The sequence below is a fragment of the Amblyomma mixtum genome, chromosome 3, assembly GCF_055824585.1.
Source record: "Amblyomma mixtum isolate Tamu chromosome 3, ASM5582458v1, whole genome shotgun sequence".
Taxonomy (NCBI): Eukaryota; Metazoa; Arthropoda; class Arachnida; order Ixodida; family Ixodidae; genus Amblyomma; species Amblyomma mixtum.
The window spans coordinates 180,587,448-180,612,509 of NC_143014.1; the positions used below are offsets into that span (position 1 = coordinate 180,587,448).

General features: G+C 45.2%; 2 protein-coding genes across 2 annotated transcripts; one reads left to right on the plus strand and one right to left on the minus strand.

Annotated features, from left to right (window-relative positions):
• Positions 1-449: 449 nt before the first annotated feature.
• On the minus strand, positions 450-16,142 carry PCNA (Proliferating cell nuclear antigen). Its single transcript, XM_089582117.1, has 6 exons — positions 15,621-16,142; positions 15,452-15,549; positions 14,795-14,862; positions 14,451-14,595; positions 3,667-3,840; positions 450-617 (listed from the first exon to the last, which is right to left on the minus strand). Exons 1-6 carry the CDS (start codon positions 15,839-15,841, stop codon positions 538-540), a joined length of 786 nt encoding a protein of 261 aa, XP_089438243.1. The 5' UTR covers positions 15,842-16,142; the 3' UTR covers positions 450-537.
• A 2,214-nt stretch (positions 16,143-18,356) lies between these two features.
• On the plus strand, positions 18,357-24,059 carry LOC149352911 (putative ATP-dependent RNA helicase DDX5). Its single transcript, XM_089582109.1, has 2 exons — positions 18,357-19,459; positions 23,023-24,059. The coding sequence occupies exons 1-2, from the start codon at positions 18,488-18,490 to the stop codon at positions 23,617-23,619; spliced, it is 1,569 nt and encodes a 522-aa protein (XP_089438235.1). The 5' UTR covers positions 18,357-18,487; the 3' UTR covers positions 23,620-24,059.
• Positions 24,060-25,062: the final 1,003 nt, after the last annotated feature.

The following is a 25,062-nucleotide window of genomic DNA, read 5'->3' on the forward strand; positions in this document are numbered from 1 at the left end:
ACATGGACAAAACAGTCACACCTACAAGCATGTGTCATGTGCCCCACTTCGACGCATGCTGCAGGTCTCTAAATAACAAGGAATGCAATTAATAGTTAATCAGCATGATAGTTAACACATCTTGGCTGTATTGGAACTGAAAATATCATACAATGCATCACAAACATTAAAACTCGCAATGTGCTAAACGAGCTCTCTCAAAAAAGAAAAAAGGGAAGTAACAAGCTCTAGGCTAGCCGGGCATCTCCATTTATGTACATGAATGACACATCAAAAACTACTCAATCTTGCACCCAACCATTTCACCTAACCAAGAAGTACCTTACCATTTCCTGCAAATTGAGCAGATCTGGGAGCACGGAAGTTTCTATGTTTTTGTGCTTCTTGTACTAAATGTGAGTGTAATTCTGCAAAATTGCCACTAAAAGAAGAAGTGACTGCTCCCAACATGGTTTTTAAAAGAAAACTTTATGAGAAACTTCGCTGTAAAAACGAAAACCGGCAAAGCAGTAAAAAGAGGAGGGAGCAGACGGATTCTCAGTTGTCTTCCGAATCCTCTATCTTTGGTGCCAGGTAGTAGCGCACATAGCCCATGTCTTCAACCTTGTACTCCACCACTAAAAGTAATGAAGAAGAAGGTTAATGGGAGCTTGACATTGTTAAAGACAGTTCATACATGCCATACACACATGCTGATCTCTGCAACAACTGCGAGTCTCCGTATTCAACAACCAGGAGTCCATGTGAACAGCTAGCAAGGCTGTTGAAGGTGATGGTTTTTACATGGTTTATGTGTTTTTATATGGTTGTGATAGAAGGCACAAAAGGACCAAATGTGTGATTGCCAAAAGCTCCTTTAATGCAAGTTTTAAGGAGCTCCTGCCGCAGAAAAGCCGGCATCAATGGCGCTGAGTGTTAGAATCCCTGATTGGTTGATAGGGTCATGATGTCACAGCCACATGGCCTCGAATGGGAATTTCAAACCCATAACACTCACGTTAAACCTGAGGTCTCCTTGAATTGGCTGCACTTTCTGCACAAGTTCAGGAGGTGCAGTACTCTCGGACTCTATATGACAATGCAGCTAGCACCACCTGCACTTTAGCACTCTATACAACTTCGTGCTGCATGAGTGTCTCTGCACTTCTGCACTAGCCTCCCGGCAAGTTAACAAGTGCAAGTAGTGCAAGGTGCTTGGCATGCTCCATAGCAGACAAATAGCAGACAGCTCTGTGGCCATGCCTCTTTTAGTGAGTGGCGTTGAGACGATTGCATACCCGTGCCAGGCATGACATCAATGCCGCGCACTCACCAAACAGCTCAAATGACAGTGCATGTGCGTGTCTGCGTAGGTGCATGTAAGCAACAGGCTGGCAGGCACATTACGTACGGGTTTGCGCCTTTATGCCCAGCCTCGGAAATTGCTCTACATAATTTCTCTTTTGTGAGCAAATACTATTACATGCAGCATGATGGAGCATTTGTATAAGAGGCAGATGGTGAGATGTTTTTAGTGCGCTAGAACTTATAGTGGCCATTCCCCACATTTGGGCGTTCTGCATTTGTCTGAAGCCGGTTTTGTGGCAGGCTGTTCACCTGCCCACCATGTCAGTTAGCAGCCCATTTGTTCGTGGAAGGCTGCTCGGTAAAAGCAACCCGGGTTGCTACCCAACCCAAGCAACCTAAGTCCCGCCAATGGCAACACCTGCCATAGTACCTGCCTTGTGCCACTGCCCACCGGATGGCTTACTTGCTAAGTTGCAGCCAGTGGTAACCAGGTGAGAACCTGGGGTGCTAATTAAGCGGCACCACACCTATGTGCACCGAGCTAAGTGGAATGAGCAGCAGTGGTTAGGAGGAGAAAGTGATTCGAATGATCGTTGCACGGTAGCTGAATGGAAGAAGTTGGGGCGGTAATTCGGTGGTTGTCTGGTACAACCTAGTAGGTCAAAAGCTCCAACCAACAATTCATGTCATGCTAGCGCACATATCCACATTCGGCCTAATTACCCAAATCGACTAACATTTCTTTTATTATGATCGCAACATTTGTGATGACTCGCTGTGACATCATCTGCACCTGCGCTTACAGTAGCAACTGGCTTTGAGGTCGCCGTCAGCGCACATCTCCGCCAGCCAGTCAGTCTCTGATAGTCACTCCACCGCTGCCGCACGCCAGTAGTGAACGCGAGTTGCTGAGTTAAAATAAGTCCAACTGGCAGACAACCACAAATCTTTTCGGATAGAACGGCAACAGCCTGAACCATGCCTATAAACTGTCAAAGGTCGTCTCGAGCGACAGTCTGAATAACTTCTTGAATTCAGTTCGTTGCCTCTTCAAAGCACCCTAAGACTTGGCGACGGTCAGTCAGCCTGTGCCACTTTAGCAAAACCCCAAGGAAAGGGCGGCGTCAAATTCTTTATCACTTTTGGAATTAACAAATTTCATGGCCGCTCCATGAGATGCGCCACATCGAACAAATGCACAGCGTTCAATACAACCAGCAAGTCCCGCGCATATGTCAAACCAAGCAACAAACACCAACACATGGCTGCAGCAGACGAACATTTCTGCACTCTTGCACTCGATCTGGCCGCTGCACTGAGAGCACTATTGTCAGGCTACACTCGTGCTGCAAGAACTGGCACTGCCCTGGCATGGCACTTTTGTGAACAAGTGCAGAAAGTGCAGCCAAATCAAGGAGACCCGTGATGTCATGCATAGAATGAAAGTGAGTAAAACATAACAAGTAATGTGAATTAAAAGCCGCCCGCCGCATGTCTCAAATGATTTAAATTCATAAAGAAATTGAAGCGGGAGCGTATATGTATGTTATGTGGTCTTTCATGTAAAGTGGTACCTTAAGACTATATGCTAATAAGTATTTGTGTAATTAGAGAGGACCACAGGCTGCTATCGTGTCATACCCTTAAGGCGGAGCTTAAGTGTACACTTCTCCCTTAGTTGTTGGCACTGCCTTGAAGAAAAACCATAGAACTGGATCCAAAGTGAAAAGGCATGCTTGCACTTCGTATAATTTGGAAAGGTACAATTTGCAAACTAGTACACTGCTCCTTCAAAAATTTGATTATGGCACGATGATTTCTTTTGCTTTCACCATTGCCATCAAGCAACCTTCAAAGCAGTACATTACAAGACTGAATGGGATGAAGAGCATACAAATCGCAACCATGTCTATTGCATCGCTCACAGGTCCAGACCTCAAAGAACATCACTTGTAACTTGTGAAGACCAACATCTTTTACAGTTACCTCAGGTACCTAAATCAAATGCAAAACCCTGTTCAAATACGACAGAAGTAAACAGCTACCAATCCCAAATATGCTACATTCTTCTAAGCTATCACTGTGTTTCAACAAAATTGTTCTTACCTTCTGGATGTACAGTGGAATCACGCTAACTGCAACTAGATTAATTCTAACAACTAGTTTAGCTGAAGTAATTTTTCAGTCACATCAACATCGCGTTTTAGGCTACCCTTAATCTTAACTCTCCCTAATTCACACAATTTTCAGTCCCTTTAAAGTTCTAATTATCGAGTCGGTTGCAATTACACACCGAAATAACAGTTGATTCTTAACAAAATACACTGCATAAAACAATGAGGCACGAGCAATAAGTTACATGGGAGTGATCCTGCTTACCCAAAGGCACATCTGCGGACATGGACAGCTGCACTTGTGCCGAGAGAGGTGTGGCCTTCGTAAACGAATTGAGGTAGCTCAGTGCAAAAGTTAGTGAAACAGCCTCCTGCATCTCAATGATCACAGCTTCTTCTTCTTTGTCCACATTGGCTGTCTGTGCGAGCTTGACATTTCCTGCATTACAAGGAACGAGGTAAACATCATATTCAGCTGTAAACTAAGTTTGTCATGAGGACATATGTTTTGACAGCCATTAAAACACAATGAAACAACTTAGGACAAAATTCCAAAGCTGTTAGTCCATTTCATTTGACTGCCAGTGCAAATGTACAGAATTCTGGTAATTTGAAACAAATCCACCAGTAACTTGCAAGTTTGACCAGTTAATCTTTGGTCAAAGTCATGCAAGAGTCAACTGTCTGCCAATGTATACACACCATATATTGTTTGCTGCAAAAGTTCACAGGTTAGCATACCCACAAATTAAAAAGGACAGCACACACCTACTGGCAAAACAGCTGCAAAATTACTACGCATGAGCTCAAGTCTAATAACGGGATTCCCGAAATCTCTCGCTAGCAGCTCACTTTAATAGCCAAGAAGACATGTTACCGTTACCCAAGTAATACCCGTGCCACACGGGCAGATTTAATGCCATTAAGTGCTTACTGCCTTAAGTTTTAATGGCATTCATGCGGTGCCACACGCATGAATTTAATGGCATTAGCCTTACTGCCATTCGCGACCTACTGAGTTCACCACAACTCATTCGCCCGTGCAATGTGTACTCTCGTTCCCATTCCACACGCAGAAAAGCATGCAGCTTTGTTAATAACAACTTCCTAACCGGTAGGAAATGGTTACTTCTTAACTTCCAGTCAGATGAGGCATCTATACCGCATTTTCGATGCGAAGAGCGCCTTTTTAACCAGCCTTATTGACAGGTACTCTCGACTTATGCGCTGACATGCGAGTTTATGGCTACTTTTTCGGCTTGTAAAGCAGGAACAGCCGTATTTTCTGGAAAATCGTTTTTACATTACATTTGAACAACATTCCCGATTATATTGTGCTCATTAGGAATGTTTATATTCAGATGAAACTTTTGACTACCTTGCAAGCGTTATCGTCATCGCCACTTTCGATAATGGCATTAAACATGGAGGAAGGAAAACTTCCTCCATGGCATTAAATGTGGACGTGTAGCACCAACTCCGAAAATAATGGCATTAACAAACTTAAGGCCTTAAACATTTTCTGCCATTTCTTGTGCGCGTGTGGCACGGGTATAAGTCAAGCTATTGGGAATATTTTTTAGCAGAAAATGTACACAAGTTTGGTTTGCCCAATCAGCGACACTATCACCACACCTCCAGTAAGCAGGATGTTTATTTCTTTAAACCAACAAAGAAAACCTGCTGCCATGTACAGGTCAAAGCAATATGAAAGGGAACATTTTATTAGCATGCAGTCAACAATAACACTTCCAAGTATGAATTAGATGCACACTGTTTGCTTTTTTTCAAGTGTTTCTTGTGATGCACTATCCGTTAAAGAGTAAGGACACCAAGTTTCTAGGAACAACTAAACTGGACGTGTGCTCCAACATTTTTTAACTAATACATTAAAGCACTGTTTTAGTTCTAGTTTCTGCTGGCTGCGACATGAAAACACAAAACTGCCACAAGCCACCTGCACTCATTTAACAGCGAAAGATTTGCTACTTCACTGTCTACTAGAAACTGCAGATCCACACCAAGTCATGTGTGCTTCCAGCAGACGACAGGGCAGCCAATGTGTCACTGTTCACAGCAAATTCACCACTGTGCTAACTTTGCAGCCCACAGAAGCCAAAACTACAACTTTTGGCAAAAAACAGAGCAGTAATATATTATTTGGAAGGCATATCTTTTTCAGTCCTGTCATTCTTAAAGCCCTACGCTGTTTTATAAGAAAAATTCGCCAGCCAGTCGAAGACCTTTGCAACAAGCAAAGAGGAGTCACCTTGTGAAAGGTATGACAGAGGTTGCAGCTTCCAGTGGTCGTGCTGCCGAACCGTTATTCAGAGCAATTTTTGGAGTACTTTGGAATAGCTGGATCAGCACTTTGGGGCAGCAGTGCGCCATTTTTAGATGTGTCTTGCCCATCAAGCAGCTAATTTGGAACCTTACTGTGAAGAAATCGAACCCTGGCTAACATCCAACTGCCTCAAGATAATCTCTTATCATGGAAAATTAATTTTCAAAGAGCTTCATGGACGTTTTTACCTTTCCAGTGCTGCTGATAGTAGCGATTCCGAGGCTTGCTCAATTGTTTGCAATGCCTTTATTCCCAACAGAACCATGCTCTCAACCAGAGTAGCCACATGTCAGGAAAAAAAACTGCATATACCAGCACACAGAGCAGGAGGTACTTTTAAGCCTATTTGCAATGCAGCAGCGGCAGTGTTTGGGCTAGCTGGTTGAACATTACAAAGATTGCAAAAGCGCTCAAAAGACGAAGACATTTTAGGACAGACACCCAACAGAGTGGAACACTGCTGTTACATTATCAGTGGCTGCTGCTACTCGGCAATTGTGGGAGTGTTCCTGCCTGACACACCACAAATGCCACCCCGTGCAACAAGTGCCAACAGACATTTTGAATTTTGACACGGCTTGGTCTTGCTCAATTACACAAGTATCAACTGTGGCAAGCAATAGAGGCTGCAGGTGCCTCAGGACATATTTAGTGCACATACCGAGGACTACAGCGCAGTATGAAGAACCAACAAGCCAGCCACCACATGTTAAGTCAGTGCACATGCGTTGCATGGTGACTGCACGCCATTCATAGCGAGACCCAGTAAAGGGGGCGGCTTCCAGCACTTTTAATTTTCAGTTTCATCACCACACTGGGGCAAAGGCCCCCACCCGAAAGTACGAAAACGGAACTGCACCGAGAGAGGCAGAGCACGGACAGCACTGTATATGGTGCAGCTTTGTGGGCTTTTGTTTCTGTTTGCTTTTTCCCTGTCCCTATGAAAAGTCAGAGCTTCGGGATTCTGCTGTTTTTACATGATTGTAAATCGACCTATTTCTTTAAATTTGAAAATCTGAAGTGGGAGGGGGGGCCGACTTAAAATCGAAACCAAAGCATGGCACCATAAAGGACAGAGAAATGAGATATCAGAGATTCTACAATTTTATGTTTGCTCTACCCGATAGCATTCAGCTCTTCTGCACGTTTGTTCGGAAGCATTTTTCTTTTTACTTTTAAGTGCGCACTCAGCACACTCGGCGCTCATGGTTGTGTCAATAGTTTTAATGGAAGGGCCCCTGAATCGTGGCGGCACCGCCACCTGGAACGGTACCACTTCCGGGAAGTGCAGGTAGCTGATGAAAGGGCTGACACCGTTCTAGCATAGTTTCTCTTTGGCTCTGTTTCACGCATTTGACTTTAAATGCCGGCCACATTTTACCAGTTTTTAATGCAGAGCTTCGTCAATCATCCTTTGTGCTCCGGGGCCGGCAAGCGTTCGATGCTTGTTCACGGCTACACTCAAGGTGGCTGTCATTCTCTACTCCAAAGAAATGAACTGCGCGCCGGGCCAGAAGTTCCGACGTTTCGGAACAGGTGATGCAGGTGTGGAGGCTGCAGTGAGGTAAAATTTTCAGCTGTTCCACGTGATGTCGTTGTGCGGTTGTTTGCGAAGTGAGGGATTTCGCTGGGTGACGACATTAGAACGACATGCTGTGGGACTGTAGCAGCAATGACGATGGCACAAGTGTGGACAAGTAGTCTAGTGACTATAATACATTTTCATTTTCAAATGTGCCCATGGGCAAGCCAATTTTTCCCTCTGACATATGATGTGTGTGTGTTTCTGCATGCGTGTGTAAAGGGGGGGGGGGGGGGGTTCGGCTTGCAATCGTGTAAATGCGGCAATAGACAAGGATCAGGCAAGACTATAGTGGTGGCAGTGAAAACAGGGCAAAAGTTTATGCTTGGTGCTGCTTTACTTGATCCCTGCGCACCTCTCGCCACTGCCTCCCTGCTAAACCAACAACTGGTCTGGCATATGAAAAGCCATACTACAAGCCTCTGCATATGTGAAATGACCACAACTGCCAATTGAAACAGACGCTAGCAAGCCACAAGGTCTTCAAGAATCTAGAAAACATGCTGCACTTGCACAAAATAAAAAGAAGGCAGCCGACTTTTTTTTTTCAGGCGCCGAGATGAAATAACCATGTGCTCACTGTTACTTTTGGCTACTATAGTTCAAAGCTAGTAATTTTTTTCTTCTCTTGACAAAAATTAACGGGTGTTCGACACTGTAGTTGCAAGATGGGGCACCTTGATGACTGAAGAGCATGTTCTTTACTGAACTCATTCATGCTCCACACATCACACAGATGGTGACAAGCTGTGCCGGCAAGTGGCAAGGAGGTTGGCCCATCTGAGTTACACCCGTCACACGGTCATTTCAAAGGTGCTTGAACTGATGGTTTATCAACTCAAAGGCCAACTGAGCACTGCTACATGGGCGGCTCAGATGGCCATCAAGTCTACAGGTGATTAATATTATAGTAACGAACCAACAATTTCTTTTCAACCTCTGCAACTTGTAAGCTGATTGTATGCATGCCTGCAAAACTATTAGTGGTAACGCTGGTGCTACAACGTCTTAGAGATCATGGAATCTCTCGACAGCAATAGTCTGCCATGTAGCAGCAGCACAATTTCTTTGAGTTCGATAGCGATTGAGAATCTCGACTCAACAGCCTTTGAAAGAGCATAGTATGCAACAAGAGTACTACATCAATGGAAAAGTGCAAACGTGTTCCGCACAGGGCTGCATTCACTTGAACCGAAATTCTAGCAACTATCAATGATGCTGACAATGAGTATGCTCTGAAGAGCTGAGCTGTACATAGTAGAACGAAATTTCCTGTTTGGTTTTCTCATTTTACTTCCTTTCTGCCCAATTTAAAGACCCACTTCAATAGTGGTCCAGCAGACCTCGGTTTATTTTCTTGGGGATGTTTTTCACAGCAACGGCTATACATGAGGTTGAATTCAACTGCAGCAGGTGGCGTCAGGGGCATACCCTCTCTAGGCCTGTCTAGATGGCTTTGCATCATTATCATCATTGCACAATTCATTAATTTTGGTGCACTTTAGTGATATCAGGATGGCACAGCAAATAGTCTGGTGCAGGAGTGGAAGCATGGTGTTTCATATACTGTCCTTCGAATTAAAAAAAACTGCGCAGTTCACAACCTTGCCAAAGAATTCCTCAACACAGATGAGAATACAACTAAGCTAACTGCTCATTTTTAATAAGGACTCCTGGGCCCTGCTATATCGTTCAATGGACTGTTTTCAGCACCTCGCGCTAGCACGGTGGAACGGGTAGCGGAACCGGTTTTCGACAGTCCAGAGAGGAGGCATTTCGACAACTCCCTCTCTCGATGCAAACGTCTATACACGGGAAAGGGATCTAAAATATGTCTCAGTACTGTCGAGCTTTCACTCAACAAAAAACTACGAGAGGAAAGCAGTACAAGCGAATGAAAGCTAATAAGAATCAAGCTAGGGACGACATTTTTTGTTTCGCATAAAAGTATCTTGCAAGTCAGTGCTGCTGTTCAAACTGTGGGTACTGAGAAGGCAGCGAAGAAAAAAACTGCCCAACAGACACCAAAGCTAAAATTGTGACAAAAAGAGAACAGGAGGGCGGGGGCAGAGTGTAGAAAGAGGGGTGGGAGGGGTGCACAGGGAAACTGTACATAAAGAGGTCGAAGGGTGCCGCATGTTGTGCACCCATATTTGCGATTTTGTTTTACTTCTCCAGAGGACTGAGGAATAGCTTGGTGCACAGCAGAAATAATAGAGTTTGTGAACAGTTTGTTAAATTTGTCTACACTGGGGTTGTCAATAACTATTTCATCTAGGCTGGCCTTTTCTCGGAACAGTGCCCAGTCTGCTCAGTGCAGCTTCCAATGCCATGGTTTAGTTGGGATTACTTCAGGTGGAGATGTTAAGCTGATTAGTACGGGGAGATGATCGCTTCCATATGGGTTATCTAAGACATCCCATTTAAAATCCGTAAAATAGAGGATGAACCAAAAGACAAATCTATAGAGCTCATTTTCCCCGAGCTAGAAGAGGAGGAGTGTTTATACTCCGTTTCATACATAGCTGTCAACGCTGCCAAAGGTACGAAAATAGTGCGCTGCAAAAAACAAGCAAAATGTATCCGTCCGCCTCGCGTCGTGGTATACGAAGCGCGCGCCTGTGTGTTCATTTTACAAAGGGCCTAGCTTCGACTCCCGGCTTGGCTGCTTTTTTTTTATTTCTTTTTTATTTTTCTTATAATTATCATTAGGTAGAAAGTCGAAACTGTCAAACTCTAATGCCTACTTTGAAAAACACTGCGCTATTTACTTGCGCTGCCCACTTTTTCAAAGAGCAAAATCAGTGTAGTGTATTGGCGACGGACGTGATTGCGAAGTGCTGTTCTCGGGCATTCAGTGACTCTTTTGCATGCGGCACACAATGAATCATTAATTGTGTGGTGATAGAATTCAGTGCGGCGTCGATTATTCCGAGCAGCTTCGGCTAGCGGCAACCCGGCATTGATCGGCGTACTCAGCGGCTTTAAAGTGAGCGGCGTCTGATTCTGGAAGTCTCCACTTTTGAGCTGTTGTCACAAGGAAAATTCTTTGAAGTGTTTCCGTTCGTAGTAATGTTTTGTATTCGATTTCGGATTCGGTGTGTTATGGGTGTGAGCTAGTGTGGTGAGATGGGGATTGTTGAAAGCTGTGTATTTGGGCCGTGAGCAGAGATTCCGCTGCGCAGGTCATCGAACGCAACAAGTGGTGTCGTATATTAGCACACTTGCCGCTGCAGTTGTCATTGTTATTGTTAGAAGCCGACGACGAGGTTCCGTGCTTCCTGAATAGGGCGCACAAAGAGGTTGACGAAGCTCGCTATTCGTTCTCCACACAGGAGCTCGTCATCGTCCTCTCACGGTAACAATATAAACGAGTAAAAATTCGGGCTTCTTACACACCAATGAGATGCAAGCGCAGCATGAGTGAACGTTGTGGCTGGCATTTAATTGTTGACATTCGCTCTCATGTTTTTAATCTTTGTAAATATCATCTTTGTAACTAAAGTTGTCCATTTGCTCGATCGTAATCTACTATCGTTGTTTTTCACTGCTGCCACAACTCACAAGAGTGTAGAAACTGGTGCTGTAGGTTTTGGAATGATATATATAACATTTGCTACGAGTATCATGTGAGTGGCCTACAGCGGTTGTACGGTCAGTGATTTTTACAGAAAAGAGAAAAGTGCACCAGGTCTCGGAGGAAGGAAATGCTTCAGGTGAACCACTCAAGCAGACGACATAGTCGGCCGGCCTGTGCGGCTGGCCTAGCTGCGAAAACTTGATACAGGAGGGACCGGAAAAAAAACCAAACAACTAAGGCACTTTGTTTTGTAGAACATAAAAAAAAAGCAAACTTTTTGCAAAATAAAACACCGTTATTATTATACTGCAATATCAACTAACATTTACTTTAATTTTGAGTTAATTACGATTTTTACTTTTGACGCACTACATTACGATGCGGAGGAGGAGCGCGAACAGGCGCCGCAGCCTTGGCTGCGTTGACTGCTATGTATGAAACGGAGTATAGTAGGCAAAGGTTATTACAGAGTATAAAATCCTCAATCAGTTGAGCTCTAGGGTCGATTTTATCACTACCCCAAAAAATGGAGTGGGCGTTAAAATCTCTGACCATCAAGAACGGTTCTGGTAGTTGGTCTAAAAGGTCTTATATGGATGGTTATTCTAAGATGTGGGTCTATATATACACAGCATGTTGTAATTGTTTTGAAATGTGTGCAGGATGGTGGCCACAGCTTCTAAACTAGTTTTAAGCTTGTGTTCTCGAGCTGCGACTGCATTTTTGACTATGATGGCAATGCCACCCGAGAGCCGGCTCGCCTGCTCTAGGTTGCGGCAGAAGACCCAATAGCGTTTGAGAATCTTTTCGTGTTTAGAGCCTAAGTTTGTCTCTAGCAAACACAAAGCCACAGGCGAGTGTGTGGCTAGTATATCGTTTATGTCATTTAGGTTATGTAGGAGTCCCCTGCAGTTCCAGTGTATGAGAGCCATCTTGTATTATATGGGTAGTGAAAAAACTACGGTGTGTTTTCGGGTGCCCTGATTCGGAGCTTCTCTCTTTTATGTTGATCTAAGAAGCCCCGCCGTCCTTCCGACGTCGAAAACACAGGGCTGCCTTGACTTCGGACAAAGTGGTGCGTTGCCTCCGCCAAGGGGCCTTAAAGGTCCAAACGCTCGGCATCGGCTCAACCACCAGGATCCCCCTTTCCCTGGACACAGCTGAGCGACGCACGAAGTGAAGACATCACTTCTGTTTTCCCTCTTCGTCTTTTTCTCCATGCCTCAGCGCCTGCTATTAGTGTTCTTTTTTCATTTTCCTCTCCTTTTGATTTTCAGTGCTCCTAAGGTGCCCCGCCCAACTGTGTGGTACAATCTCTGAAGTAACATTATCTTTTTTTTTTCTTTCTCTGTTATCTCGCCTTTTCAGTGGAGCAGCAGCTACCAATGCCACAAGTAGGTGCACCACGTCTTTTTATCTTACTGCAGGCGATGTACACAAAGTGCTCCCTGGCCTTGCGAGATCTTTTCACCGCAAAAACGTGTGCTGTGACAGAGCATCAGATGAAAATTCAGCTTCCATTTACCGTTTCATGGGTCCCTGACCTGGTTTAGGCACTTCGAATAAACAAGCCCACTGTATAGACCAGGCTGTTACGATAGTTTGCAAAATATGTGAGCCATGAGTGCCCTGCAAGGCATCGAATATTCAAATCAATGCCCATTTGAGCTCTCAACAAGCTAATCCCCTTGTCCACTCTGCTGCAATCCACGCGCACCTGTGACAGCAGATCCACTAAAGATTTCATTGGTTTTTGACTCAAAGGCAAATGGTGGGCACCTCAGCCCCTGCTAACTGCTCCCACTTGTTTTTATTTTGCGCTGTTAATTTTCATTAAAAAAATAATAAAGAACAAGAACATAAAGAATAATTTTAGTTTCTTGCCTGGGTATAGATGATTTATTATTTACCTAGTTCTCTTATTCCTATATCACCATGCCTGTAGGTGCACGATCTCTGCAGAATCCTCGTCAAATGTTCAGGGAAATTCCCCAATGTGCAGTAGATTTGTAATAAGGGAGTAATTACTCACTGACATCTACCCAAGCCCAGTCAATGGCTACAAAGGAAAGCTATACAGCTTTCTCAGAAACTAAACTGTTAGTTAAAGACTCGGACTAGGAGAAATTTTTCTTTAGCTGCAAAGTTTCTGAGAAAGCTGTATAGCTTTCTTTGTGGCCATTTACTGGATGTCAAAGAGTAATTACTCCCTTATCACTGCAGAGTGCTGCACACATTTCCTTGCCCTCACCTCATGTATTTAACAATCGTGTCTCACGCATAGCATAACACACCATGATGCCCTGTCTCGAGGCAACAGATGCACGCTGGCAAGTTCATGGAAGCAATATGCCTGGCACCAAAAAGCAAGAAAAAATATCAGGCAAAGGAGGGCTATGATACAGACATATGTAGTGTAGGGAATGGCCAAGAGCATTTAGGAGCAGATTTCATAGCAGGCAAAAATTCAGTTTGGAGCAGGTTTCTCACGCTGTAGCAGGAGCCCGATTACAAAAAATAAGGTACAAACACAAATTGATACTCTGCAATATAAAGATGCCTCTAGACTAGAAGCACACAAACTGAAATGCCTTTCAGCACACGATATGAAAAACTATAAATTCAGAAGCACAAAGAGAAACTGGTATGAAAGAAAATATGTGATAAAATATTGGCTGCACGCACCAGTAACGTTGAGGAGGCCTACAGAAAAGCAGACACCACGAAAGCAAGGCAATAACAACCTTACCTGTAGTCCTCTTTTGGCACTGGTACCACACCTGATCGCATTCAAACCAATGAACTAACCCAGCTATTTGCACTACGCAATACTCTTAGCCATCTGTACTTGAGTGGATTTCCCCTCTATTTCTTAATAATGTGCTTTAAAACGCACTCTTCTCTCCTCTGCAGTAAAATCAGCCAATGAAAGAACTCCGCACGCATGGATGGCATGCAAGCAAATATGATGTAGTTTAGGAGAGTTTGGAAGAAATTTTATGGTTTTATGGGGGATTCTACCGTCCCAAAGCGACACAGGCTATGAGGGACGCCGTAGTGAAGGGCTCCGGAAGTTTTGACCACCTGGGGTTCTTTAACGTGCACTTACATCACACACTACACAGGCCTCTACAATTTCCATTCCATCAAAATTCGACCGCCGCAGCCAGGATCGAACCCGCGCCTTCCGAGTCAGCAGCCGAGTGCCATAACCACTGAGCCACCGCGACGGTGCTAGTTTGGAAGAAATGGAAGGTACAGCAGAGAGGAGGCTTCAGACCCCTTTAACTATGCTATTACATCTGAGAAGTAAAGCTTGCACTGAAATGAGAAGTGTAAAACAAATTGGCACAAACAGATCTCGAGGAAACCATCATTGCCTAAGAGCCTGTGATTACCACAAACTGCTGAGAGTGTTTCTTTTTTTTTTTTTCAAGTAACCATAAAAGAGCCTATGCTCTCTTTTGACTACTTGGGCATCAAACTCAATTCTTGCCCCACAACAGCATTCAGATCAGTTCACAACAGTTTGTATGCTGTTACCTGTGCCCAAGTCACCGCTGACAGAAAACCGAACACCATCCTTGGTGCAAGTGATCTGTACAGAGTCCCCAATCTGGCTGAGATCTCGGCAGATGCGCTGGAATTCCCCAGAAGGCATCTTGATGACAACACTGTAGTCTGTCTCCTGTGAAAATGGCAGCAAATTGCGAGATACCACAAAAATCATAATCTGGCCCACGCCCTGATTTTACAAAGGCACTGGTGAAACGTGAACAATAATTTCTACAAGACACGAGAGGTGCTGCGCTTAACTGTTCACCAGTTCCACCGAAGCACACTTGTGGCCCAAATTAAAAGAAAAGATGCAGTCCACAGCGACTTACTGGAATGCCTAGGTGCTCTGTGTCAATGTTCATCAGCTTCATTTCATAGTCGGATACCTTTTCCTGGTCTGAAAAAGAGAACACAGAAGGAACTCTGGTTTAGGTAACAGAAGATGTAACAGTACACGTGTATATAGATACAGCGCAAAAAAAAAACGCAGCAGAGAATGCGCATTGACATGCGGTGCATAGACAGCATCCCATTTTCAGGTCTGGATTAAATACGCCTGGAGTATGTTTTTCCCCTCCTCGAAGCACAACCTTGCAGTAATGTGCTTGACAGGGGGAAACTTCGCAACGATATAAGTATTAGGATTAGCCCGGAACTTCCAAGCGGTTGAATTGGCTAAAAGACTCATTTCATCGAAAAAACTTGCGGTGAAAATGGAAAATTGATTGAAACCTTTTAATTGAAATAGGACGGCTCAGTGGCCCAGTTATTGGGAGAAGTTCGGAGGGAGGTCACATGCGGCCCTCAACGCCAGTAACGCGCCCAAATGCCCATAAGGATCGGAGAGTGTGTGTGCGCGTGCGGAAAACAAGAGTGAAATCTGCATCTCCAAAACACAGCTAAGCCATTAGATACGTTTTACTAGTTGACGTTTGTTTAACCACAGGCGCGCAGAGCAGGATCGCAAACAAAGCAATGCTACTTACTCGGAGCCTCGAAGACAAAATTAACAGCATCCGCATCATCTTGTGCTTTGATGGTGATGATATCGTTGTTTGCAGCACACTTCAGGATTTTCGAAACACTGTAAACGCAGAGACAATGGAATTAGGACTGCGAGGATCGCCCTGAAACGAGACTTTGCGGATGACTTACCTAGTCAGATTCATGCCCATGGAAAGGTTGCGATCACAACGGAACTTGTCAAAACCGTCGCTTCGCAAACTCAGTGAGACCAGACTGACGTGAGAGACGTCCATGGCCTGCAGACTGATGCCCGTCGCCGAGCAGTCCCACGTCCCCTCGTTGATCAGGTCCTTCACGGCGTCAAGGACTTTCTTGAGCAGAGCTCCGTGGACAAGACGTGCTTCAAACATTGTTTAAAATACTGCGCGGCAACTGCTCGCTACCTATCAAGCAAATTCAACAGAGTTCTCAGTGACTATAACTCTTTACCGAAGCCCCAGCTTTGCGTCCGCTCAAGAGCAAAGAAGCGGCAGAGTGGCGGGAAAGTGTCCCGAGCGCGCCAAAATCGCGCAAGTTCATTGGTGGAGAGCATGAAGGAAAAAAAAAAAATGAGCGCCCCCTCCTCTTTAGTTCTGAGATGCCTGGTGTGTCAGCGCCGAGTCTCCCGCCTAGCCATCTGCTGTTTACACGCGCCGCCACCGCTCTGCGGAGCTGTGCTCCGAAACGGCGGACGTAGCGGAGGGGACGCGCGCATCGAGGCGCTCTACTTGGATGGATGGATGGATGGATGGATAGGAGCGCCCCCTTTGAAACGGGGTGGTGGCAATTGCCACCATGCTCAGCTTTTCTTTATTTATTATTTTTTTGTTTACTGTGTTGGCAATTCTCATTAAGATTCTCCATCAACTTTGCCTACGGTTTCCTACTATTCTAACCTTATGCCACATCTCTGCTTTTCAGCCACCAATCCTCCAATCGCTTTTTGCTGACTTCCACTGCAGATTTATTTACATGACCATTGTTATCTTTAAACCCTAGGGCCTCAGAAAGAGTGACTGTGCCTGCATCGACATCCGGATGGATACCATCACATTTGATTATGAGGTGTTCAATTGTTTCCACAGATCTACCACACACTGCACATGTGTCATCTTCTTCGTTAAATTTCTTTTTGTAGCTGCGCGTTCTAAGACACCCTGATCTAGCTTCAAAAAGTAGGGCACTGCCTCTTGAGTTATCATAGAAAAATTCTTTCCTGATCTGCCTTTTCCAGAATCGATATAGTTCTACACTATGTTTCTTTTCCATTGAATTCATCCAATTTTTAACTTCCGCGTTTTTAACCTGTCGTTTAATGCTCTTTCTTTCTCCGTCCTCATGACCGGCATACTTACTGGTTAGTTTTCTAGTTCTTTTCCGCCACTGTGAGTCAACGTTCTTTCTGTATAAATATTTAAATACCTTAGCTGCCCATCTGTTATCGTCCAATTTCCTCAGGCGTTCCTCATATAGTATTTTACTCTTAGCTTCCCGTGCCTCGAATGATGCCCAACCCATATCCCCTTGTACTGCCTCGTTTGTGGTTTTGCCGTGGGCACCTAGTGCTAATCTTCCAACAGCTCTCTGATTTACGTCTAATCTCGACTGAACTTCTGCCCTTAAGCACAGAACCGCATTGCCGAAAGTAAGTCCCGGCACCATTATTCCTTTCCAAATACCTCTTAGTACTTCATATTTGTTGTACCCCCATAATGCCCTATGTTTCATTATCCCGGCGTCTCTTCGTCCTTTTGCCCTAAGAGCCTGTTCATGCTTTTCCGTGTATATCTGCCCTTCGTTTAGCCATATCCCGAGGTATTTGTATTCGGCCACTTTGGGTATTTCGTGGCCTTGTATTGTAAGCACCTGATCAGTTGTATCGTTAAAAATCATCACACCTGATTTAGTTGCGCTAAAACTGAATCCTAGAGCGTCTCCTTCGTCTCCGCAGCAATTAACCAAAGTTTGTAAATCTTCCTGGCTATCTGCTAACAGTACAATATCGTCCGCATACATTAAACCCGGGAGTCGCTGCTCAACTACATTTCCGCCTAATCTGTACGATAGATTATAACCCAGATTACTTTCTTCTAGCCTTCTTTCCATATTTATCACGTAAAGCATGAACAGCAGCGGTGATAGAGGGCAACCTTGCCTTAATCCTTTGTGCACCCCTACAGTTGTGGTACTTAGTGGCGGGAGCAAGCGCCACCTCGCGGAACGCCGGGAAAACACAGTGGCCCCGGGCGAACAATAGGAGAGAGACCGACGTGCCAGGCATCTCAAGGTAGAGGGGGCGGCGGGAACAAGCCGAGTCATGAAAAGTGATAAACTCCATGGTAGAAAGTCGGTCCCCCTAGTGCGGCCGCGTTTCGATGGAGGCGGAACGCAAAAGGCGCCAGTGTGCTGTGCGATGTCAGTGCACGTAAAGATTCCCAGGTGGTCGAAATTATTCCGGAGACCTCCAATACGGCACTTCTTTTTCTCTTCTTTCACTCCCGCCTTCCTCCCTTCTCTTACGGCACGGTTCAGGTGTCCACCGAGATATGTGAAAGAGATACTGCGCCATTTCCTTTCTTCAAATACCAATTTACCAATTTTACGGCTTTTCAGTTCCAGTTCCTGCTCTCTCCTTGCAATTTCGTCTTTCTCGAGACATCAGCACGGCTTTTCAGTTCCAGTTTCCGTTTTCACCTAGCAATTTCGTCATTTTCGTCTTTTTGCGCGACAATGCCTATCTGCTGCGCCAATTTCGTTTGGAGATTTTTGGGGAAAGACGGTTATATTAACTCTATGGGGAAAGACGTTTCAAAAAGAAGGTCCTTTGGAATCAATAGGTGGCGCTTCTTTGCAGACTTGTATGCAGCCACGCGAAATACAATCCGTAGTTGGTAGCCACTCATAGCGCGTATGACTGGACGGAGCACGTGGTGTGTAGCTCCCTGGCACTCATTTCAGTGACCGTAATGGCTTAAGAATTGTAGGTGTACCATAGCAACGGAAAATAATTTCACAAAATGTTTAGTAAGATTGTGCGGCAGTGTATACCAGTTGCCTCAAGAGGGAAGAATACGTACAACTCATGGCCCCGAGATCGCGACGTCCTGTGGCGAGCAGGTAACACGCTCGGGAAAACGCTGGTCGCTCCGCGGTTCGATAAGGTTAAACTTGTGCCGTTCGAGAAAAATTTTTATGTGGAGAGCGAAATCACAGCTGCGCGGAGCGAAGAAGACGTTAATGCTTACCGCGCTGAGCACGAGATCACTGTGCAGGGGCATGGTCGGGGCGGAGTGCCGAAGCCCGTACTGACGCTTGATGAGTGCAACTTTCCGGTCGAATGCCGCGCTCTCTTCGAGCGCAAGAACATTACGCAGCCATCGCCTATACAGGCGCAAGCGTGGCCCATAGTTATGAGCGGCCGCGATCTAGTGGGCATCGCCCAGACTGGCTCTGGAAAAACGCTGGCCTACGTGCTCCCTTCAGCCATCCACATGTCACGACAGCAGCGGCCGAGTGGCTCTAGGGAGGGCCCAATCGGTCTGGTACTGGCGCCAACTCGCGAGCTCGTGCAGCAGATCTCGCAGGTGGCATACGAGTGGTGCGAAGGCGCCTTTGGCCTTACGGGCACGCCAGTGTACGGCGGCGTCTCCAAGGGTCCGCAGATCGAGCGGCTCCGGCGCGGTGTACACATGTGTGTAGCAACGCCTGGTAGGCTCCTGGATATCCTGGAGACGGGCGCCGTGAACTTGCTTCGCTGCACGTTTCTAGTTTTGGACGAGGCAGACCGCATGTTGGACATGGGTTTCGAGCCGCAGATCCGCAAGATCATCGAGCAAATCCGGCCTGACCGTCAAACTGTTATGTGGAGCGCCACCTGGCCTAGCGAAGTGCGGTCGCTGGCTGAAGAGTTCCTCGTCCCTGACCACATGCAAGTTACGGTAGGCTCGGCAGGCCTGTGTGCTAACCACAACATCAAGCAAGTCATTCACGTAAGTGCATCTATGCCTCGCGAAGGTCCAGTAGAAGCCGCCATGAGGTTGGCAGCAAGTGGTGGCTGCCCTATGCACATCGCGTACTCTTGTAACATTCCGCGTAATTCTTGCTAGCCATCACGATTTGAAGCTTCTTAGTTATGCCAGTCATGTCGAATAGTAAATACTGAAACTAATTCGTGGTGTAATGGTAACTGTTGTTAAGATTCCTGCATGCTGTGCAAGTCTTTCAGGCATGGATCCGCAGCACAAAGTTATTTCTGCATTCGTGTGAATGTTTGTGAGGTAATCGTTCTCCCGACTCAACTGGTGCTGTGAGAACATGCTTTGAGGCAGCAGCTGACAGTTGCTGTTCAAAAAACAGACCACCTTCTGCTGGCTGTGTTGCATTTTTGTTCATCATGTCCAGAAGTGGTATTCCTGTGCAAGCCATCATTTTGCTAATCACAACATACATGTATGTTGCCGGGCTAGTTGCTGCTGCGTACTTAATTATAAGAATAAAGCACAGCATGGACAACACATGTCGCCTGGTCTTATGTGTTGTCCATGTTGTGCCTTCTTCTAGTTAAGTATTCCTTGTCATTGGTAGGTGCCTTTTTGTAGGTGTGGTAGACTAAGCATCCTTAAGAGACATTAGAGCAATGTGGTTTGCAAACCTATAGATTCTGTTGCATGCAGAATATTAAGGCATAGTAACCGTCTCACTCATGGTGGACACCTGAACCACGTTGTTAGGGAAGGGTGAAGAGAGAGAGTCTGTAGTGGAGGGCTCTGGGTATTTAATTTTGACCACATGTGGTTCATTAACATGCACTGATGTCAATTTCTGTGCCGCGGTGGCTCAGCGGTTATGGTGCTCGGCTGCTGACCCAAAAGACGCGGGTTCGATCCCGGCCGCGGCGGCTAGAATTTCTTTGGAGGAGAAATTCTAGAGGCCCGTGTACTGTGCGATGTCAGTGCACGTTAAAGAACCCCAGGTGGTCGAAATTTCCGGAGCCCTCCACTACGGCGTCTCTCATAGCCTTAGTCGCTTTGGGACGTTAAACCCCATAAACCAAACCAAACCATGTTATTTGCATGGGTGAGTACCATATGGCAACATTAAATGTTAACGTTGAAGCCATGTCGCAATTGATTTGAAGGAGTAGACACACCAAATTTTAGCTGTTGTCTCTCTTTAGAATGATCTGCAGTACATTAGAAAACATAGCCACATGGTTTGTGTCAACAAACGGTAAATAATATATAGAATTTTTTTTTGTTGTGCTTTTTCGGTTTGAACTCCAAACACACTTGTGATGTCAAAGATGATTTCAGGTGACATGAGGCATACAAAAACTGCAGTATGGTTGCTGCTTTCTTCATTTTAGTTCACATCAACTCTTACGCAAGCCTGCCCAAGAGTTGGAATGAAAATGAACAAGCGGCAGTTATATTGCAGTTATTGCATGCCTCACGTGACCTCATATCATCTGTGACATTACAGCTGTTGTTTGGCTTCGAGACCAACACTGATATGCCCGGAGAAAAAATTTGGTTATAAATTATTCAGCTGGCATAGATGAATTCCATGTGGCCAGTTAGACGGTCCAGTGCAAAATAAAATACACTAGGCAGCCGTAATGAGAAAAAAAGAAACAAACAAATAAAAAGACTCCAAACAAAATAAGCACGTGAAATTACATAGCAAAGAATCTAAAAAACAATAATCAGGAACAACAAAGTTCATAAAAGTCAACAAACCATAACAAAAAAGGGGGAGGGGGTCAGGGACCTTTCTGGTGGCTAATAAGGAAGAACTTGCAGCAGAGCTTGAAGTTATTTGCAAGCTTCACATTAATAGGCACTGTGTTTCAGACTTTTGCATCAGAAAATTAAACTAAGCATTCCCTGTGTACATTGCAGCAGGCAGGCAAATTTGTGTGCAAGCTTTTCCCACAATATCAGTTATTTAGGAAATGCTGCTGGCATACCATGCTCAAGCCGGAGAGGTTAGTACAATCAATTTACAGCAAAAAGAAGAATGGTTCTAGTATTTTCTGAAATCTTGCTTGTGCAGAGCATATGAGTTGAGTCCACTGGCTTCCAGATCTGAGAAAATTGGTGGTGTGAGGGAGAAAAATAGTGAAAAAAAAAAAAAAAAACCGGGTGGGGGTGCAGGGGGTTCAGAAGAGCTTAGCTTGTGAAGGCTGGCTGTGCTCCCCTCTTTAGTTAGCTTTTTTTTTTAATTGTTTGCATCAAATGATGGGAAAAGTAAGGCAAAAAGCTGTAGAAACAGATTGACTAAAGCCTTACCCTCACCCTAAAAAGCATACATCGGCGACGCAGCACATTTACCAGCAGCAAGTAAATGGGATACGGAGAGTACAAAAACATATCTAAGCAGAATGCATAGAAACGGGCCAGGAAGGTCAGCAGCATCAGCAGCACCCTTTGAAACAGCCTGTGACTACCATTGTGATGTAAAGCTGGCTGAAATCTATGGTTGGGGTTGAACTTATCACATGATAAGGATGTACCTGCTTCTCTGCCATAGGTTTTGTTTAAACTACTGCTGTGCTATTGCAGGTAACGAGGAATACTCTAGGTGCCGACATCATTTGTGTACAAATTCTCGGGTAACATTGTCAATACCTTGGAGTCTGGTGCTTTCCTTTCTTGCCGACTGTGTAATCACATGGAATGTTTTAAATAAAGACCTAAAGGGGTTTAGGCACGAGATTTGAGAGATGAACCGTGGATATTATTTGTTTTCTGAGTGTCGGTATATAGAGATGCCAGGGTGGTCATTTTGATAGAGGTGAAATTTTAGAGGCCCGTGTACTGTGCGAAGCCAGTGCACGTAAAAGAACCCCAGGTGGCCGAAATTTCCAGAGCCCTTCACTACGGCGTCCCTCATAGCCCAAGTCGCTTTGGGACGTTAAACCCCCATAAACCATCATCATTTGATATGGTTTTCAGTATTGGGCGGTGAGCAGCTTCAACATTTTCATCCACTTAGGAATCATAATTAGTGAACAAAAAACGTGACATCTCCAACTCTTTAAAAAAGCAGCAACGTGGAGCCTGGCAGATTTCTTGGTAGCACATGTTGGAGGCATGGGCAGACAAACTTCTTGCACCAGGGGTTTCCAAGCCCCTGCGATCTCCAATGCTGCAGCAGGTTGAATATGATGTCACACACAAGCCATGCTCTAGCACTGACCAGAAACAAAACAATTAAAAAAACGGCTTGCAGTGATTCACAGTCTTTATGCACGGACTTCTTTGCGGTTACTCATTCAATGGCTAGAATGTTGGTAACGAAATAAAATGAGACTGACTCATTTTCAGGCTGAATGAATTATGTGTAAAAAGCAGCAATGGGCCTTAGCATGATCCTCTGTCACCTCTGCTGCCAGAGTCTCACCTTGCTTGCATGTTCCAGGGCTATTTGGGGTTATTTCTTGCCCACTCTTATTTTAGGGAAGTAACTGGCTCTGTGCGCCCCATTTATTGCTGCAAATTTTTTTTTTCATTGTGTTTACAAAGGCATTCTGTTTGGCATCATTATGCAGGTATGCGACGAGTTTGAGAAGGAGCGCAAGCTGCTGGATGTTCTTGAAGACATCATGGCTGAAGGGGAGCAGCGCACACTGGTCTTTGTCGCTCGCAAGTCTCAAGTTGTGCACCTCCTGCAGACACTGCAGAAAAAAGGCTTCCGTGCTGTGGCCACTCATGGTGATCTTTCACAGAGCAAGCGCGACATTGCCTTGGACCGGTTTCGTAGTGGTGCTACATCCATTATGGTGGCAACTGATGTTGCAGCAAGGGGTCTTGATGTGACTGACATCAAGTATGTTATAAACTATGACTACCCAGACACATCAGAGAATTACGTGCATCGTATTGGCCGCACTGGTCGTCGTGACCAAGAGGGCACAGCTATCACCTTCTTCACTCCAGACAATGCTGCACAGGCGAAGCAGCTTATTGCTGTTCTGCAGGAGGCTGACCAGGAAGTGCCACAGGAACTTTGGCAGTTGGTGAATTTGCATGTTTCAAAGCGGGATGCACAGAATCGTGCCAAAAAGTTCCAGCGTCAGCAGCCTTGGAAACGGCCCCGTCACTACCATCGTGATGAAGAACTGGCCGAAACCCGTGGTTGGGGTTGAGCTACTTTCACGAGATGAAGGCACCTTAAGTAGTGTATAGATAGCATACAGTTCCCACTGGGAGTGTAGGAGCCCTGCCATCTCTGAACTGTGTAAATGAAGTGCATTGTGCAAGCTGTCTGGTTATGCGTCTGAAGGAAAGGAGTGATCCAATGAGGATTTTTTTTGTCTACACTTTGGGCTAGGGTGCCAGACCTTGTTAACTTGCATTGCAAATGCCTTTCACTCCACAATTATTGGGAAAGGGTACACTGTGTAAAAGGTTTTCCGAGAATGCATTGAACACTGGAGGTGTTGTGGCGCATAATGGTAGCCACCAATGTATTGTACAAGATGCGAAGTCTTCATGATCATTTAGTGTTGCTTCATTAAAGCCAATGCTGACAAAACTTGCTGTATGACATTGCACAGTTCCTCATTAAAGTCCAATCTGCCCATGCTCCGACGGCTTTTTTAAAGGATGCCACTCATAAAAGGTGTGTTGTACATTGTTCTTTCTGCTTTGATGCATCTTTGTGCCCCAAGTCTACTGTGTGGTCAACCAATAGGCGAATAACGGCCAGGGCAAGGTGCCAACATAGAAGAGAAAGGGACGGAATGGTGCCAATGATGCTATTTTATTAAAGTGTAGAAAGCCTTGCCTTCTGGCTGCCTTAGAGCCAGGATTACTGAGGAGAGCGGTGAGAGTGGCTTTTCGCGTGCAACGCCAAGCCTTCAGTGCATCTGTGGAGGATTGCTACCTCAAACATACTATCGGCAACACTGCAGACGTTGAAGGTGTCTGCTGACAGAATGAAATGAATGCATTTGTCTGGCGTGTTCTGTCGCATTTTCCTCAGAAGGAAATGTTGAACTGGTACTCAGTGACCAGGTGTGCAGTATCTGGTGCGCTGTGCCGTTCAACTTGCAGCTTACAGCTTCTGTTGGTCTTTTTTTCCGGTTCCTAAAGTTGGGGGGGGTCGACCTATATATATATATATATATAGCATATTAAATAATATGCAAGTAAATAAAGTAGATTTCAATGAACGGGCATTCATGTACGAAAACAGTGTGGAGACATTTCACATATGTCGTACATAGTGGTATACTTGTGTTACTGCTGCCGCGATGGCTCACTGGTTATGGCGCTTGGCTGCTGACCAGAAAGACGCGGATTCAATCCTGGCCATGGCGGTCGAATTTCAATGGAGGTTAAATTCTAGAGGCTTGTGTACTATGCAATGTCAGCGCACGCTAAAGAACCCTAGGTGGCGGCCCTTATAACCAGAGTCGCTTTGGGTCGTTAAACTCCCATAAGCCGATAAAACTTTACCAAGTCAAGGTGCCAGTATTTTATGGATTTCAATAAATACTACAGAACTTTTGATTTGTATGTGAGAAGACTAGATATGCAAACAATTAAAGCAGCATTCATACTGGTGGCATTTCTCTCTCCTGTCA

Excerpts from the sequence above, each read along its gene's own strand:
- PCNA (XM_089582117.1), bottom strand. The coding sequence starts at position 15,841 with ATGTTTGAAGCACGTCTTGTCCACGGAGCTCTGCTCAAGAAAGTCCTT. Across the intron at positions 3,841-14,450 it reads CAGCGGTGACTTGGGCACAG|GAAATGTCAAGCTCGCACAG; the intron begins GTAACAGCATAC and ends CTTGTAATGCAG. Across the intron at positions 618-3,666 it reads GTCCGCAGATGTGCCTTTGG|TGGTGGAGTACAAGGTTGAA; the intron begins GTAAGCAGGATC and ends CATTACTTTTAG.
- LOC149352911 (XM_089582109.1), top strand. The coding sequence starts at position 18,488 with ATGTTTAGTAAGATTGTGCGGCAGTGTATACCAGTTGCCTCAAGAGGG. Across the intron at positions 19,460-23,022 it reads ACATCAAGCAAGTCATTCAC|GTATGCGACGAGTTTGAGAA; the intron begins GTAAGTGCATCT and ends ATCATTATGCAG.